The sequence below is a fragment of the Erigeron canadensis genome, chromosome 1 (genome assembly GCF_010389155.1).
Source record: "Erigeron canadensis isolate Cc75 chromosome 1, C_canadensis_v1, whole genome shotgun sequence".
In the NCBI taxonomy this organism is placed as follows: domain Eukaryota; kingdom Viridiplantae; phylum Streptophyta; class Magnoliopsida; order Asterales; family Asteraceae; genus Erigeron; species Erigeron canadensis.
Genome location: NC_057761.1, coordinates 26,607,247 through 26,626,932, shown reverse-complemented (window position 1 = coordinate 26,626,932; position 19,686 = coordinate 26,607,247). Strand labels below are relative to the sequence as shown.

General features: G+C 34.8%; 1 protein-coding gene and 1 pseudogene across 1 annotated transcript; both read left to right on the top strand.

Annotated features, from left to right (window-relative positions):
- The first annotated feature begins 4,827 nt into the window (after positions 1 to 4,827).
- LOC122586048 lies at positions 4,828 to 13,964 on the top strand (annotated as a pseudogene).
- A 1,120-nt stretch (positions 13,965 to 15,084) lies between these two features.
- LOC122584763 (putative disease resistance protein At3g14460) lies at positions 15,085 to 19,537 on the top strand. The gene has a single exon (XM_043756819.1). It carries the CDS (start codon positions 15,186 to 15,188, stop codon positions 19,158 to 19,160), a length of 3,975 nt encoding a protein of 1,324 aa, XP_043612754.1. The 5' UTR covers positions 15,085 to 15,185; the 3' UTR covers positions 19,161 to 19,537.
- Positions 19,538 to 19,686: the final 149 nt, after the last annotated feature.

Sequence of the window (19,686 nt, the reverse complement as noted above, 5' to 3'; positions counted from 1 at the left end):
AAACAAGTTCGTTCAAATGACTCTCTGTGATTCGATCGGTGATTTTGGAATGAGCTTCTCTAAGTCGATCATATAACCGATTAAACTTTGTTTCCAGAAGATCATTTTCCTTTTTGGTGTTTTCAAACTTTCCCAAAATGAGATCATTAGTCGACTTGAGCTCTTTGTTTTCCAATTTGAGTTTCTCATTCTCAAGCTCAATTAAATGAATTTTGTTAAACACATGTTGTTTGGTTGAGTAAATCTTTGCAATGCAAGGAGTGATATGAGGTTGAATCATTGTAGTTAAACAACATGAACATATCATATCTTTATGGCGTTTCTCTTGATCAAAAGTAGGTTTTGTAGTCGTGTATGAAAAAAGCTCTCTCAAAATGGGATCATTTGTAAAAATGTCTTGTGATGTATGGGTCATCATCTTGGAATCAAAATGGCAGCCGATTAAAGAACCCAAATGAAGAGATATACTTAGTCCAACAACTAATACCTAGTACTAGTCCTTAGCCCAATCACAAAAACCCGCCTAACATAATATTTAGCCCAAAAGATATTTAATCCCAACAAATGACTAGTCCAATTAAAGAAAAATGTAGGCCCAATATGCAACTAGTGATAAGACATAGCCCAATAAAACATGAATTAAATCCAATCAGGCCACGCGTGAAATTATAGTAACTGGCACACGTTTGACCACTTTAGCACGCGTTGAACTATTCTTCAGACTATACGGTTTTAACTACTTAAAATTCGACAGCTGTAATGCACTATCAAAATGAAAAACATGAATTGATGCTTTTGTCTTGGAATTAAAAACATGTAAATTTATAAAATCAATACATGGTTTGATACAAACAAAGCACCATGCGTATACTTTTACCTTTCACGTGAATGTGATTCCTGACACCACACTACCCGATCTACAATACACGCAACCAACAAGTCACAATATAACTCCTCAAAACAATTCGTTTTACAAAGTAAACTGAAAATGTTCGTTCTTTTCTCTTTCTTTTATTATCACTTGCTCAAAAACTCAATCAATGCTTTAAGAAAAATCTCTTTTATCAAACAACAAATTTTCTTTCGGTTTCTTGCAAACACATACCAAAAAGAAAATTCATTCAATCATAAGCAAAGACAACAAATGAACGACCAACTATCAGCAAGCAAGTTCGGGTTTTGCGACAGGATGGATTTCTTGTGAAAGGTGACGGCTATCAATTACGAAATTTAAGGTTCGAGATAGATGAGATAAAAGATATTTGGTGCAAAATGAACAAATTGAAGAAAGAGGCTCAAAGAAACAAGTTAAATAGATCAAGATCGAGCGGGAGAAAGATAGGGTTTGAAGGTTTAGGTAATTGTTTCATTTGTAACTGAAATAATGTAATGGGTTTTAAAAATGAAATGATTTGCTTTTAGATGGGTTATGAGTCGGGTTTGGGTATGAATTGAAAAAGAGTTTTTGAGTTTTGATGAACTAATACCGGTATTCGAACAAAGCCGGTATTAGGGAAGAGTTAAATGAAAGCCGGTTTTAGTGAAGAATAAAAATAGATTGAAATTGATGAACAAATACTGGTTTTCGATTTACAATTACTGATACCGGGTTTCAAAGCTAATGTTGAAATGAAGAAGTAATACCGGTATTCAGAATGCACAAGTAATACCGGTTTTCGAATAAAAAATTGGGCATAGTTTCTTTTTATAAAATTAAAGAATTCATTACTAAGACCGGTTTTGGTGTAAACCAGGTACTTTACAAGCAAACACAAACTACTCAACTTTTGATGAAAGCCGGTAGGAATCCCGGTAGGAAACCCATTATGAATACCGGTATTAGAACAGAAATTCAAAGAAAAAGTGAAAACCGGTAGGAATACTGGTAGGAAAACCAGTATTACAATAGAATAAAAACAGAAACTTGTAAAAATTATGAAAAACGGTCCGGATTTTGCGCCATGGGCTCTGATACCAAATGCAATCGTTAGAACTGTGTTTTTAACATGTTTTTCATCAATATTTGTGAAGGAATTAAAGGATAAAAGATAGATTAGAAAGATATAACAATATGCATATGTATAAAATGGGGGAAAGGAAGAAAAACAAAGGAGGTGGGAAGGGGTATTTATACATTATCCTAATTTCACTAATACCCCTTCCACACTTAGATAATTACAATTAAACACCACTAAAATATAAAGTTAACAAAAATGCAAGTGAATGGTTTTCTGTTTTCAGTTACAAGTGGAAAATTGATAATAAGGTGATATGAGCTCAGACAAGAGCTCAGGTCATAGGGAAGTTAAAACCTAATCAAGAACCAATTGGTTGACTAATCTCAAAAGTTTCTAGTTGGATTGCAAATTAAGTAAAATGGATACGTAAACGTACACAAGAGCAAAGACTTCAATAACAAACGAATAGCAAAGACTTCAATAACAAACGAATAATCTGCTCCATACCATAAATGGGGCAACTGACCTGCAAACAACCCTGGCGAAAAAGTGCCACCTTCCCTCAAACCATTTTGTGGTTTATCCATAACTATTTTCTCCAAAACATACATAGTTATGAGGGAAAAAAATTCAACTAAAATATTAGAGGTAAATTCAACCCATTTTCTTATAAATGAGTATATGTCGATTCAGGTTATATTTTATCTTTAATTGATTAAATTCATTCTCAATAGACATTATCATATGTGCAACTGTGCAAGGTATGGTATATATTTGTTTGCACTTGCATTTATACTCATTGAGAACTTAAAAAGAATTAATGTTACCCACAAAGAATAGAAAAGATTGATCTGTTTCTCATTATAAGTAATAGTCATAACATAAATCTAATAGTCATAACATAAATCTAAGGCACAACTCGGCCATATTATCTATTTGAATATCTTCATGTGGAGGGCAGCTATGGACCGCATTCCAACCAATGCAAGCTCTTCAGGCCCGAAAATGTAACTTCAATGATTTGGGGTGTGTGCTCTGTGGTGATGGAATTGAATCAGTGGAGCATATCTTTTGCGAATGTGTGGTGGCTGCAAGTATATGGCATTTTATTCGGGAGTGGTGTGATACAGCACTTTTCTTTGTGTTTAGTCTGAAGGACCTGGTCGAATTTCATGTGCAGATGAGGAAGAGCAACTTGGAAAAAGAAGCCATCAAGGGGATTATTATCATTAGCTACTGGAATATTTGAAAAGCTAGAAACGCGATCAAGTTCGAGAACGCCACTGTGAATGTAAAAGGAATTATCCAAAGCATCAAGATGTGTGGATATCTTTGGTGTAAGTATAGAACAAATAGTTTTAGATTGTTGTAAGGCTACTCTAACTATTGCATATAACCACCGTCGACGATTTGTTGGGTGTATGTTAATAAAATCGTTACTTTTCAAAAAAAAAAATCTATTTGAATAAGTGCATTTTGTCCATTCGTAGGAACCATGAGTTGTGGATCAAATAGATCTATTAAGATCAAACCAAAATATTATTTGTGATTGGTGGTGGCGTGGTGCTACAGATACTAATTCCAATTTACATGATCAAATATTCAAATTCATGTGATGTAATGCATGCATAGCTATGGGCCTATGGTAATTGATTTAAAGGTAATGAAGATATTTTAAAAAATAAAATACTGATTATGTATATAATTATTAAGGGTATCTTAGATATTTTTTTCATAAGGTTATTATTTTTATTAGATTTTATAGATTAATTTTTTCATAAAAATAAATATCAATTGAAAGACCATCCCACCTTATATGAGTTATTGTGTTCAAGGTTTGGGGAGGACCTAGGAATTAAGTCTTTTTATGAGGGCTTGACTTGGGTATACCCAGGTTCAAATCTGAGAGGACAAGGTTTACCATATTAATCGTCTTGCATTCGAGCGGATTAGTAAGGGGGTTACCCATCGGGTATTTGAAATAGACATTTCTACTTTGAGAGAGCTCTTTAGCGCGGACTCGGTTAAGACAACGTATGCTAGACCTCCCATTGTCGAATCACGACACGAATTTTCCAGCAAAATTCACCTTTCAAAAAAAAAAATGTACATGTGTTAAAATAAATCAAAATTATTGATAAGTATATCTCCCTTTTCATACTAAAGGAGGGTGAGGAGGAATTCAAAAAAAGCTGAGTTGTCAGCTAAACAACAATGCCACATTGGAAGTATGACGTCGTTGGTGATGATTTTTGTGTGTATTTTACGGTGTAATCGGTGTGCGTAATTTGAATTTCAGCTTCCTTGAGAAGCTGTTTTAGTTAATTAAAATAAAATGGTTATTTGAAAATGGGCGGGCCTTTTTACTTTTGAAAACTGATAGAAAAATGAAAAAGAGATGAGTGGAGGGAGAATGGAGAGAGAAAGAAACGTAATACACATACCTATGTACTTTTTCTCTGAAGAATTCATCTTTCTCTCTGGCTTTATCAAGCTTCTTTCAAGGAAGCTAAAATTTACATACCTAGATTTGATTTTGATGAAGAAAGAACACTACGAAGATATTGATTTCTGATGTTTCCGAGGTATTATTCTATAAACAAAATCTAAAAAATCTGTTGTTGTTCATCTTAAAATTAGAGTTTTTTTTTATTGATTTTATATATGGATACCAAATCTGAAATTGAAATATATAAATATATATATATATGAATCTATGTATATACATTTACATACTTTGATCGAATCGGGTCACCATCATATATATTCAAAATCGGAAATTGAAAACTATATATACACTAGCTATATTTTGTTTATGTAGTTGCTTTTTGTTTTGTAGGTGTAATAAAAGGATTTTTTTTGGATAAAAGTTTTGGTCGGCAGTGGGTATAATTAATTAGTATTCCTAATTGTTACAAAGGACAATATTCATCATCTACATATTGGTAAGTTACTTAATCAACTACTAAAAGCTTTGTTTCTTTATATATAGATCTGATACGATTTGGGTTTTATGATTCGGTTTTATGATGCCTTTATATGTATTAGATATGGGTTTTAGATGCAAATTTTGCTTATACTTCTTATACTTTACAGGTTTAAAGGAGATGGATTAAAATCTTTTGGTGGGATTTTGAAGAATCTCCCTTTTCATACTAAAAGGAGGGTGAGGAGGAATTCAAAAAAAGCTGAGTTGTCAGCTAAACAACAATGCCACATTGGAAGTATGACGTCGTTGGTGATGATTTTTGTGTGTATTTCACGGTGTAATCAGTGTGCCTAACTTCTGACCTGTTACGAGACATGTCGGATTGTTTGGACCTGTTTTTGATCCTATCCAGTTTAGTCCCACAACGAAAAGTCGTATATTTGGTTGGTTTAAAATTATCTTCAATGCTAGCATTTACAAGTTGGGAGAGGCAGCCTGCATCTGACCCGTACATGTCTCACACTGTTTGGATCCGTTTTTGATCCTATTGAGTTTAGTCCCAAAATGATAACTCGTTTAATAGTTTGGTTTAAAAGTATCCGCAAATGCTAGCCTTTTCAGCTGTTAGTTGTTCTAGAGTTTGGAAAAGTGACACAACCTAACCTGTTTATATGTTGGCTTCTTGTTTTTGGTCCTAAATAGTTTAGTCAATGGATTGAGGGATATTGTGGCTTGTGAAGGTCAACCTAGTCAAGTCTGGTAGCATGTGTCGACCCGTTTTTGGTCATAGTCTAGTAACTGGTTTGTGGTTCTAGTTGACTATTGAAGAATCTAATATAAAATGACCCGGTTATGAAATAAGTTTATGTTAACGTGTTGGGCTTATGTATGTTGTATAATGAGATGTTACAGAGGCTCCTGCTCAGTGCTACTATATTGACTACTTAAGGCTGCATTAGTAGATGATGTCGTTTTCCATGGTTTGGAACATATTCAGGTATGTCCAATCTTACTAATTAGTTGCAAGCGTGAACAAATTTTCCTTTCTTCAATATAAAATGTCCATATAAAATGCTTTAATAGATATGTCCAATCTTACTACTTCAAGATTTTATGTCAATTTATAGATTTGTTGGTTTCATGTTGAATTTATTGACACTATTTGAATTCATAAGTAGGCAGCTTCTTTAGCTGACATTATCTTTTGTTGACATTATCTTACCTGATGTGCATTGCGCAATACAATAGCTACCTATTAATTTGTTGCCTTTCGATAATTTATTGGTTTTTTGATATAAAACGGTAACCTTGGAGACATGTTTTACAAGTATTGAATGATGTTGTTTTCCATGGTTTGGAACATTTTTTAGTTATGACCAATCTGCTAATTAGTTGCTAGTGTAACCAGATTTTGCTTTCTTGAATAAAAAATTTCCATATAAAATGCTCTAAAATGAATGTCATCTAGTAATATTTGGCTGACACACATGTCCGACCAATTGGACTCTTTTTTGACCCTATCTACTTTAGTCCTAAAACAATAAGTCGTTTATATGTTTTGAACTTTGGTTTAAAAGTATCCGCAATGCTAGCATTTTCCGCTGGTAGTGGTTCTACAGTTTGGAAAATTGACATAATCTGGCCTGTTTAGGATGTGCGCCCCTTGTTTTTGGTATGGTCAGGTTGACAGATGTTGTGGGTTGTGAAGGTCGACCTGGCCAAACCTGGTAGTATGTGTTGACCCTAATTTGGTCATAATATAGTGACTGGTTTGTGGTTCTAGTGGGATATCGAGAAATCTGAATTAACATGACCTGGTTATAAAACAAGTTTGCATGTGTTGTTGACTTGTTTATGACCCTAACCTGTTTAGTCTACGGGTTTGATGGCGAGTTGGAAAAGGCATGGCGGTCCGATTGGACTTGTTTCTGACTTTACCTAGTTCTGTCCTAAAACGGCAAGTTGTATTTTTGGTTGGTTTAAAAGTATCCACAATGGTCGCATTTATAAATGGCAATGGGAGAGGCAGCCTAACTTCTGACCCATTACAAGACATGTCTCGGACTGTTTGGACCCGTTTGGACCCATTTGACCCTATTCAATTTAGTCCATAAATGATGAGTCGTTTATTTGTTAGTATCAAGTATCTGTAGCCGGTAGTGGTTATAGATTTTGGAAAAGTGCATAATGTGACCTGTTTTGTAATTCTGGCTTTTAGTGCTAACGGTTTGACAGATATTATAGGTTGTGATGGTCAACCAAGCCAATTCTGGTAGCATGTGTCGACCCGGTTTTGGTCATATTCTAGTAATTGGTTTGTGGTTCTGTGGGCTGTTGAGAAATCTGATAACATGACCTGGTTATGAAAAGTCAGTATGTGTTGTTGACTTATTTATGACCCTAACCGGTTTAGTCAACAGGTTGATAGCCAATTGGGGAAGGCAGCCTAACTTCTAACCCGTTATGAAACTTGTTGGACTCGTGTTTGACGCTTTTCAGTTTTATCCCAAAACGATAAGTTAACTCCCCGCCTACATATTTTGATGCCTATTGATATAGATCGTAATCCTGGACTGTTCTTCAATAATTGCCATTTAAATTGAAAAACCATCAACAACAGCCATCACCTGATATGCAACAAAGTCGCCACCTATAATCTTGATGCCTTTCGATAGTTGGTTTGTCTTTCGATATAAATGGTAATCTTGGAGATATGTTATTGATGTGTTATTCTGTTATGGGCTCCCCATGAAATTATTTTATAATTTTTGTATTGAGGTTTGTTTTCTCACAAGAGCTTTGATTATTGCTATGTTTTTTTGATTTGGTGTTTCTATTATGCATTTAGTTTTCTTTAATTTGATTTGGATTCACTTCTTCAATCATTGCCATTTATCTTGAAAGAACCATCGATAACAGAACCTGATTGCAATACAGTCACCACTTATAAATTTGATGCCTTTAGACGGTTGGTTTTTCGATATAAAACGGTAATCTTGGATACGTGTTTTCCATGTAATTATCTGTTTGGGGCATCCCCCTAAATTATGCAGTTCATTGTATATTTTCTTTGCTGGCTTTTTGTATGTTTTTTTAATTATCTCTATGGGCCACAGATAATCATATCTTAAAGATGTAATCAATTTTGTTTCACATTATGCTTTATGGTGTAGAAACGGACCCTTTCTGTAAGAGAAACTGACGTGCTTATCACCATGGTTCATGGTAAATCACATTGATGATTTACCATACCCATGTCAAATAAATGGTATGGTAGTTGATCCATGGTAATCACATTGGATAATGATGTTGTAGCATTTGGAGGATATTCTAATGTATATTATGGAAGTATACACAAAGATGTCAATCTCTCACTCTGTGCTTTGCTTAAATATGCTATATGTTTGGTCATCCAAGGTCATTTCGCCTATCAAGTATCACTTGAAAGAAAATTAGGTGTTTTCTTTCTTTTCCCACTTATGCTCTTCCACCATATGAAGGAATTTGGAGATGACTAGTTCTTCCACTCCATTATCTGTTTAATGATCAAGGGATGCTTTTAATTGCATGTATGTAGTATGTACACTTTTATTGTTTAAAAGTCACTTTGCATTTCAGATATTTTCAGTAGAAATTGCAATGTTTCTTATGTTTGATTACATTATTTAAGCGAGTTGAGCATTTTTTAAGAGGAAACATGAAGATTGAGGTTTATAGAAAGATGGTATGAATGTGCCCCTTTCTTGTTCGATAACTCTATATCTAGTAGAAAGACTAGAGTAAATCTCTTTGAAATAGCATGCATTCTTTCTAAAGTCTTATTCACTTCTAATAAAATTGAAGATGGGATAAGTATCTTGTAATATAACAAACTTTTAACGAATGTCTATAGTAGTAAATAACTAAAGTTGTGTGTATTGTATGTAAACAACTCGAAAATAATGTTTATTGTATGTAAGAAAATGTATTCAACCAATTAAAATCAGACAAGTGGCACCTCTATATGGTTGCCACGTATGTTTTCTTACATAAAATAAACATTTTTTTAAAGTTGTTTACATACAATACACAAAACTTTAGTTATATCCTACTATAGACATTTGTCCAAAGTTTGTTACATTCCAGGATACTTATCCCTTTGAAGATCTAGGAATCTCCTTAAGCAGTCTTGTCTGTTTGTACTTTACTTAAAAGCGGCGATCCATGAAATTTCCAGGACCCTAAATTATCCTATGGCCTGGCACAAACAATGTGGGCGGGGATCTCCAGCTTGTTATACTTTTGGACAAGACATAGCTTCTCAGATTAACCATAGCTTCTCAGATTAACCATATGAATGGACTCGTTCTCATCTCTAGATCTTGTCAGAATTGTCATATGTGCAACTATGCAAGGTATGGTATATATTTGTTTGCACTTGCATTAATACTCATTGAGAACTTAAAAAGAATTAATGTTACCCACAAAGAATAGAAAAGATTGATCTGTTTCTCATTATAAGTAATAGTCATAACATAAATCTAATAGTCATAACATAAATCTAAGGCACAACTCGGACCGCATTCCAACCAATGCAAGCTCTTCGGGCCCGAAAATGTAACTTCAATGATTTGGGGTGTGTGCTCTATGGTGATTGAATTGAATCGGTGGAGCATATTTTTTGCGAATGTGGGGTGGCTGCAAGTATATGGCATTTTATTTAGGAGTGGTGTGATACGGCACCTTTCTTCGTGTTTAAGGTAATGTATATACAGTAATTATTATATACATAATCAGTCTTTTAAAATATCTTCATTACCATAATCAGTCTTTTATTTTTTTTTAAATATCTTTTATTTTGAAGACTGATTATGTATATACAGTAATTATTAAGGGTATTTTAGATATTTTTTTCATATAACTTTTAATATGAGGTTATTATTTTTATTAGATTGTATAGATTAATTTTTTCATAAAAATAAGCATCAATTGAAAGACCATCCCACCTTGTATGGGTTATTGTTTTTAGGGTTTGGGGAGGACCTAGGAATTAAGTCTTTTTATGAGGGCTTGACTTGGGTATACCTAGGTGTAAGTCTGAGAGGACAAGGTTTGCCATATTAATCGTCTTGCATTCGAGCGGATTAGTAGGGGTTTACCCATCGGGTATTTGAAATAAACATTTCTACTTTGAGAGAGCTCTCTAGCGCGGACTCGGTTAAGACAACGTATGCCAGACCTCCCGTTGTCGAATCGCGACACAAATTTTCTAGCAAAATTCACCTTTCAAAAATAAAATAAAATGTACATGTGTTAAAATAAATCAAAATTATTGAAGAGTATATTTATTATATACTAAAAACCAATATGTTATTTAAAACATTCTATGCGTAAGGCTTTTTTCTTTTTACATTTTTACCTTTTAAACTTTTTACCATTATACTTTAACCTTACTTATGTTTTCAATTTTATATTTTAGACACCAAAGTTTTGTATTATCATGTTTTTATCACATAACTTTCATACCCTTTAAGCCTTGAACTTCCCTCTCACATTTTTTTAACTGTGGGTTTTTATCACATAACTTTCGTTTGTTTGTTTTTCTATGTCACCCTCATGCTTTTACATGTTTAGTTCTTTTGTAAAAAATTAAATAATTACTCGGTATATAAAATTATTACTAGGCTTAGCGGATACTTTTATACATGATAATTATTTAGGTTCCGAAAAAAATTCTCGCAACAACGCGCGGGTATTTTTTCTAGTTATCTCTATTTTGATAATCCCAAACGTTCCCCTTGTAATCAGGTACTGATTTTAGACAGATACCGATTATGTTCATCAAACACCCCGCCTAAACACTTGTGATCTCAAATCCTTTTTTTTTTATTTCCACCCAAATCTGTTCCCAAAAATGAAAATCACAAAACGTTTCAATCGAGTTATTGAACCCCTAAAAATCATAAACAACAATGACCCAAAATCTCAAATCACTAAAGTCAAACCAAATTTAAAGCAATAGTCAAAAAGAAAATCAAAACACTATAACATTCAAGCAAAAATCACAGACCCAGTTGGATATTTGTTTAAAAGATTCATTTTTGTTGGAAGACAACCCAAAAAGATTGGATCTTGATTATTACCAAATTGATGCCCTTGATCTTGCTCCAAGATTGCTTAGCAAGTATCTTAGGAGAGATGACGTTGTTCTCCAATTTACTGAGGTAAAAAAAGGTATACTTTTTTTAAAAAATTTTTTATGTTATTGTATGTGTATGTATCATAGTTTAGATTTGGCATCGAATTTCCAGTTCATTTAGATTTTGATGTATCCGGTGATTTTTCGTTAGGTATGCCATAACATGGTTTTATATAATTCTTTTTACCATGGCTGCAATATAAGTTGTCACAAAATCGGTGCCTAGTTTGTTTGTCATAAAACTTTGATGTGCACAAATGGGTCGGTTATCCATAGATAAACACAAATAGGTTTTTCGTGTAAAACTTGTATGTATCTAAAAACACTTAACCTGAAGTGCTTATCTTCGTTGAAAATAAGTTGCTTATTTTAAAGTGTTTATTTACTTTGAAATTAACAATCAATCAAGTCTAGATTTAAGGGTGAAATATGAATCTTATGATCAACACTTTTATTAAAGTACTAATAGCCTAATTGATAAAATCAGCTACGCTTAAAGTAATCAATGTGTGATTTTATATCATAACTAGCATGGTACCCTCGCAATGCGGCGGCGGTGATGGCGACGACGGTTTAGTGGTGTCTGTGACGGGTGGTGATGACATCGACAATTGGTGTCGAGTGGTGTAACCATGTAAGTTGATGTAATGGTGATAGTGGAAATATTTTAGAAAATAAGGACTTAGAGTGTAAATTATCAAGATAAAGGTGAAAGTGTAAATTTAATTCATTAAGGACAAATTTGGTAATCTTTAATAACCCTTTCCATATAAGGTGTTTATTAAGGGAAATTTAGTACTTTTGCATCTAACCATTTTCTAACCCTTCCCAAAAATAAAGGGGTTGATAATTATTATAAAGGAGTATAGATAATAATTGGTAATTTTACAGGTAGAAGCATATAGATCTAATGATTCAGCTTGTCATGGTCGAGTTGGGGTTACATCAAGAACTGCTCCTCTTGTAAGATTATATGAAACGCTATTTCCACTCTTTATTTTTGCTTGTTCTTATAAGTTTTCTGCTCTTGGGTGATGACATTACGCCGCATTGCAAATATATGATGTATATAAAGTTTGTTTTTAAAATGTTGAAAGGGATATTTGTATTATTATCGTCAAATCCTAGAAGAGAGAACTTGCATGGATGTTGATGAGTTAGTAAGTAAGCTCGGGAAATCATGAGAGTCTATAAGTCAAGCTAGTCATAAAATTTCTCTAGTAGCACCACATCATTTTTCTCAGTGTTGCATTTGCGGTTCATAGACTTAATAACCTGATATAACATTTTATACCTTAAATAATACTGTAATGTTGTACATGTCTAATATTTGTTAAAACTGAGATTGAAAGTAGTAGCCTTATAGGGATCATTCTTTTCACTAAGAGTGGTACTCCATGGGTATAAGATTTGGATCAAGTTCTATTATGAGGCCTTTTATGTGAATTGGGAGTTCTTTTTACATACAATTTATTTCTTTTTTCTTGTTTGGAATATTGTAAGTTTGGACCAGGTGGACATGCTTATCTATATCTTTGCTACGGCATGCATAACATATTAACATGCTAAATGTTGTAACTGACAAAGAAGGAATTGGGTCGGCAGTGCTGATCCGTTGTGCTCCTGTCACAGGTAATGATCTATTTTTATTTTAGCAACTGTTGCATAAAAATTGCTTGTTTACTGAACAATCACATGTTTCTTTCCTTAAGTAATAGTCAAAGAATTTACTAAACCACATTAGACTAAAATGTATTGTTTAAAATCTAGCTAGAAAGGAAGAAAAGATCAAGACAGACTCTGACTTTTTATCCCAACAAACTAATCTTTAACTTTGGAAACGAAATTGGATTTCTTACATTTATGTGAGATATTGGAGAACATCCACTATCTGTACCCTATGTTACAAATTGATTAAGGCTTCTTTCTTTGTTTTCTGTGATTTACGCTGCCGTCTGATTGATATGAATTAACAGGGCTGGAAACTATCAAATAACGTCGAGGTTTGGATACCAATAAACCCGTTCTTCTTACCGGGCCTGGCAAGGTCAGTCTCCATTGCCTTTCACAGCTCTCATAGAAGTTAATTTAATACATTCACTGATGGATAGATTAGTTTGACTTTATCTTGAATGTGTCGTATTGAAAAGGTAAGATACAAGGAAAACAGATTAAATGATGAAATGGGTTAAAAGTTGCCCAAATATTATTTAAAATTCTTGCATCATTTTTATTACTCGTATAAGATTCACATTACTTTATTTATCAAGTATTTAAAAAGAATGGAGAATAAAGTATTGCAGACATGTGGATTAACTCAACCAGGTGTGTCTCAACCATTCTATAGATAACCTGTTTCAACCAATATATGCTGGCATGCTGGCATGCTGCCCTGCCTGCCCGCCCATCTTTTGCCACTTCTACGGTACAGGTTATGTTTTGAAAAGTAATATTTACATTGGATAACATCATTTAGGTGGTCCAAGCACTAGGGATTTTAAAAGACTCGTCTAACCATGCTCTGTTCACTCCTGGTAATGACTGATCATACATCATGTTTTCTTTCTGTTTTCATTTCTTGATGAAATTTAACAAGTAGTGGGTCCACGCGTTGGCATAGATTATGCTTTACCTGAACATGTTAGTGCCTTATGGAGGTTTGCAATTTCAGGTAGCCGTTGGATAAGTGCTCCTAAAAACACCCTCAAGGCACCTTAATAGTTTTGTCATGGTCATGGACATGGACATGACTTTTGATGGATGGAGGGGTTTTTTTTGTTGACAATCTTATTGTTGTAGACTTGTAGACAGTGTTTTTTGTGTGCGTCTTGAACTACAAAGACAGTGTACATACAGAAAAGGGTTTTTGTAAACTAATGGAATTTAGCTTTTACTACAATATGCAAGTGCTTTACCATTGATACGTGGCTACTGGATCGATATTATGCTGCATCCTGAGTAGGGCATAAATCTGAACTACTAAGCCACAGTAATTATTATTTCTGTTTAGAAAGCTCTATCCATATACAACCAAGTTGTCCTTCCTTCTACATGTTTATTAAGTGACTGGGTTGGATAAAATATAAAACATGTTTGGTATAAGTTGCTTTGGGATAGGTTAACCCAAATTGCTTTTGCCGAATTTTACTAAAACAAATCCTAAAAAATCAACTTTCTGAATTTTATTACAGTTATCAGTTCTGAAGTTTATTGATATCATCCAAATTTATAATGCTTGTTATGGTATGTAAGCCAAAAATCGATTCTTGAATTAATCATACGATAAGATTATAATTTTTAAGAAATAGATTGATGTAGCTTTCACAAAACCCTCCGAAGACATCCACACCAATGAATTTTCAAGATCATTTGATTTTTAAGGTTTGATTCTCAATTTTCAATCCCGTTACTACAAACCTATGATGCACCGAAACTCCAAGTAGGTAGGTGTACCCGTTTCGGAAACTCCATGGGAACGGAAACTCGTACGAAACGTTTCCTTGAAGTTTCCATATATACCGAAACGTTTCTATGAAGCTTCCATACTGTTTCTAATTAATATTAGCATTTCAATAAACCTTTTCTATTCCAAAAACGACTGTCATTTTGCGACTATGCATACCCCCTAACACAAAATAACTACATTATACAATTGAGATAACCATCAAGCTTTTTCTATTCCAAAATTGATTATTACAAATTTAATCCGTGATCACCGGTTACCATTAAACATATGTTATAGAACTATACATAAATAATTATACATAATCTTTGAAGTCTCAAGTCTATATTTTTATTTTTTAATTTTTTTTATTGTCGTATCTTTGCCGTACCCGTATCCTAAATTTTTTAGTTTTGCTGTTTTCCGTTCCCGTATCGTTCCCGTGTCCATTTGCCGTATCCGTTTCGGTGCTACATAGCTACAAACCAAACATATCTCAAAAAGTTATATGTGGACATGAAGAAGCGTTATCTGATCGTTACATATTGTCAAAAGTCTACTCCTTATACAATCCACTCAAATTCAATCAAGTAACATTTTTAACCCTCTTTTGGTTGCAAAATTTCCTTTCAACGATAATATTGTCTCAAATTAAAACCCGTATAAACAATCTTACTGATGGAAGTAATTCTTGGTGCATTTGTTACTGTGTTGTTTGAAAAGCTGGCATCTGCTGACTTGATCAGGCTTGCTCGATCAGCAGGTATCTATTCTGAACTCAACAGATGGAACGACAAATTGCTACAGATCCAAGCTGTCTTTGTTGATGAAGGCCACAAGCACTTAAGACAGACATCTGTTCAATTGTGGCTTAATAAACTCCAACATTTGGCATATGATATTGATGATGTTCTTGATGACTTGACCACTGAAGCTGCACGGCGCCAGATGACTGAAGCCAGTAACAGCACTAGTAAGCTATTGAACATCGTTCCAACCAAATTTCATGCTTGTAAATATGGTCGTAAGATGGGTGCTAAGCTAGATGAGATTACATCCAAACTGCATGCTCTTGTTGAGGAGAAAAATATGTTGGGTTTGATTGATAATTTTGGAAGGTCAAATACAAAAATCAAAAGATTGGAAGAAACTTCACTGGTTGATGTACCCAGCATTGTGGGTCGGGAAGGGGATAAAGAGCTACTGTTGGGGAAGCTGTTGGGAAATGAACCATGTAGTCGAAATTTCAGCGTCATGTCCATAGTTGGTATGGGTGGGGTAGGCAAAACCACTCTTGCACAAACCTTGTACAACGATAAGAAAGTGAAAGATCACTTTGAAGCCATGTCCTGGTATTGTATCTCTGATGAGTTCAATGTATTTAAAATTTGCAAGGCTATTTTTAAAGATGTGGGCGGGGATGACCAAATATTTGAGACCTTAAATCAGCTGCAGGTGGCCCTCGCAGAAAAACTTTCAAAGAAAAGGTTCCTAATTGTGCTAGATGATGTTTGGAGTGAAAACCATAATGAGTGGGAACTCTTGCAACGCCCTTTTTCCGTAGCGGCACCTGGAAGTAAAGTTATTGTAACAACACGTAAGACCACAGCAGCACCGATAAGGGACTCTATTCAAGCTTATCCTTTGGAGGTTTTGTCAAACTTAGAAGCTCTATCTTTGTTTGCTCAACATGCACTGGGCAAACAAAATTTTGATTCACATCAGACGCTTAAATTGTATGGAGAAGGTATCGTGAAGAAATGTGGTCGATTACCTTTGGCGTTGATAACACTTGGAAGGGTGTTAAGAACAAAAAGAAATGAAGAAGAATGGGAGGAGCTGTTGAATAGTGAGATATGGAACTTACGGAATGAAGGTAGTGATATTCTTCCGGCCCTAAGATTAAGCTACTATGATCTCCCTCCGCATTTGAAGCAAATGTTTGCCTATTGCTGCTTATTTCCTAAGGATTACAAGTTTGGCAAGAACGAATTAGTCCTGCTTTGGATGGCAGAAGGCTTTTTGTACCAGTCAAATGGCAGCATGACAATGGAGAATTTAGGCCGTGAGTGTTTCGAAGAGCTGGTTTCAAGATCATTTTTTCAACACTCAACTAATAATACATCACAATATACAATGCACGATCTTATACATGACCTGGCAGTAACTGTTGCAGAAGAGTACTTTTTTATGTTGGGCGAGAAGATGGATGTTGGCGGAAGAAATGAAGCTTTGGAGAAGCTCCGCCACTTTTCTTATATATTTCATAAGTATGGAGTATACAGCAAGTTCAAGGCACTATACAGAGCCAGGCGCCTACGAACATTCTTACCAGTGTCTATAAATATAGACAGACGACAAATTTTCTATTTATCGAGCAAGGTCCTTACAGAGCTACTTCCCCAATTACAATTTTTAAGGGTGCTAAGCCTAGCTAATTATGAAATCACAGTTGTGCCAGAGTCCATTGGCGGTCTCAAACATTTGCGGTACCTCAACTTTTCTAAAACGGCCATCACATGTTTACCGGAACAAGTTAGTAACTTGTACAATTTACAAAGCTTGTTGCTTTATGGTTGTCAGAGGTTATCTAGCTTGCCAGACAGTCTTAAAAAGCTGATAAACCTGCGACATCTTGAGATCATAGATACTCCACAGTTAAAAGAGTTGCCCGTGGGGATTGGTAAATTGACTAGTCTACAAACTCTATCCAAAGTTATTATTGGAGATACTAATGGTTTCAAAATATCTCATCTTAAGGACCTACAGCATCTTCAAGGCCGACTTACCATTGAAGGACTGCACAAACTCACAAATTCAACTGACGCAAATGAAACCAATTTACATCAAAAGAAGGGTCTTCGTGACTTGGAGATGGACTGGAGTGACGTCTTTGATGATTCTCGGAATGAGTTGATTGAGTCTAAAGTGCTTGAAGGACTAAGGCCTTTTGAGAAGTTGACCCACATCAAGATATCGAACTACATTGGAACAAAATTTTCTAATTGGCTTGGGGATCCCACATACGATTGCTTAACCCAGATTACATTACGTGGCTGTAGAAGTTGTACATGCTTACCAACACTTGGACATCTGCCATCACTTCAAAAGTTGTTTGTTGAAAGCATGAAGAGATTGAAGAGAGTGGGTTCAGAGTTACTTGGAACTGCAAATGGTAATACATTTCCAGCACTTGAAGTTTTGAAATTTGAGAATATGGAAGGTTGGGAGGAATGGTCAACTATAAATGGTGGTGCCATAGATGGAACTGCTACATCATTTCCTTGTCTTAATGAGATTTCTATTAAAAACTGTCCGAAATTGAGAGTATTGACAATTGAGCCAATACATTCCGTTCGGGTTCTACATGTAGAGAGATGTTTAGCAGTGGCGTTAAAAAGCATGATCGGCGTGTCTCCAACAATTACTAGATTGACAATGAGGGAAATTAATGGACTTACTACTCAGTTAGATGGAGAAGTACTAGAGAATCTTCGGGCAGTAGAATATCTAAACATTTCAAGGTGTGACAGACTCATATACTTGTGGGAGTCAGAAGAAGAAGCATGTAATGTTCTTGTGAATTTACAGGAGTTGGAAGTGAGGGGGTGTAAGAATTTGGTAAGAATGGGAGAGAAAAAGATGGATTTGGTGATTAGCATGGATCATCTTAGAAGAGCGAGTCTTAATAATTGTAAGAGATTGGAGAGTTACCATTGTGGTTCAACTAGTATTGAGAGGATCGAGATATCCGCTTGTTGTTCGATGAAATCATTGACCTTCCCAGCGCTGGATAATCATGACTTCTCATCAACTTTGAAGAGTGTTGGAATTAGGTACTGTAAAAATGTGGAGGTAAATTGGCTTGTCAACAACTTCTTGTCTTCACTTACATCTCTTGATATAAGTGGAATGCCAAATTTAAGTTTGTTACCAGAAGGATGCTTACTTAATCTCACCCAATTGAGTATTAGGAGTTGTGAAAGTATAGAATCCATTCCAGAGAAAGGTTATGGTTTTCTTCCCCGTCTTTGTCTAAGTGTTCTTCAGATAGTTGATTGCAAGAATATGAAGTCATTTCCACATGAGCAATTGCAAAGTCTCACATCAATGGAAGAGATGTGGATATGGGGTTGTACAAGCATGGACTACTCATTTCCTGGTGGTTTGTGGCCTCCCAATTTAAGTAAGTTATCTATAGGAGGATTAAAGAAGCCGATGTCAGAGTGGGAGATACAGAACTTTCCAAACTCACTTGTGTGCTTAGTGTTAGATGGTGAAAATTCAGGAGTGGTTTCATTTGCAAATGCAGAAAATAATAGTAGCAGCAGGATTACAACTACTTCCTTTTCATCATCGTCATCATGTTCTTTCTTACTTCCAATGTCTCTAACATGGCTATATATAGAGAATTTTAAGGAATTGGAAACAGTTTCAAAAGGAATGGAACACCTCACCTCCCTTGAACGTCTTTATATCGATAATTGTCAGAAGCTAAGAGATTTGCCAGAGACACTACTCCCTTCTCTTTCAAGTTTGTCTGTGCATTCTCCTTCCCGGGAACTGAGAAAAAAGTGTAGGAGTGATAGAAGAAGAGGAAAAGGGAAGTACTGGCCGATCATCTCCCAAATCCCTGATCATTATATCGGTTGATAAAAAAAATAATGATCAGGAAAGTACTGCCCATCAAGATTTTATTTTTATTGGAAAAACAGAACAATAATACTCGGTGTTAATTAGTGGGTTTGATTCTTTCAATTCTTTTTATTTCATTTGTATAACTGAAATTGGGTTTGGTTTTAATAAGTTTTTGCATTAGGGAGGTTTGCGTTTGCAGGTAGCCCTCACCCTCAAGGCACCTTAATTTTTTAGCCATGGACATGACCGATGGAAGAAGATTTTATTTTTTGGTTGACAATGTTATTGTTGCATATGGTGTTTTCTGTGTGGGTCTTGAACCACAAAGACAGTTTACATACAGAAAAGAATTCAAGTAAACTAATGGAATTTATTCATGGTTACTGGATCAATATTATGCTGCATGTGAGTAGGGCTTAAATCTAAACTACAGGGATATAATTTCTGTTTTCAACCAATTTAGAGTTTGTGATGGCAAGAACTTATCAAGGGTTTGATTTGATGTTAATTTTGTTCCATAACATACGATTTATCTAAATAG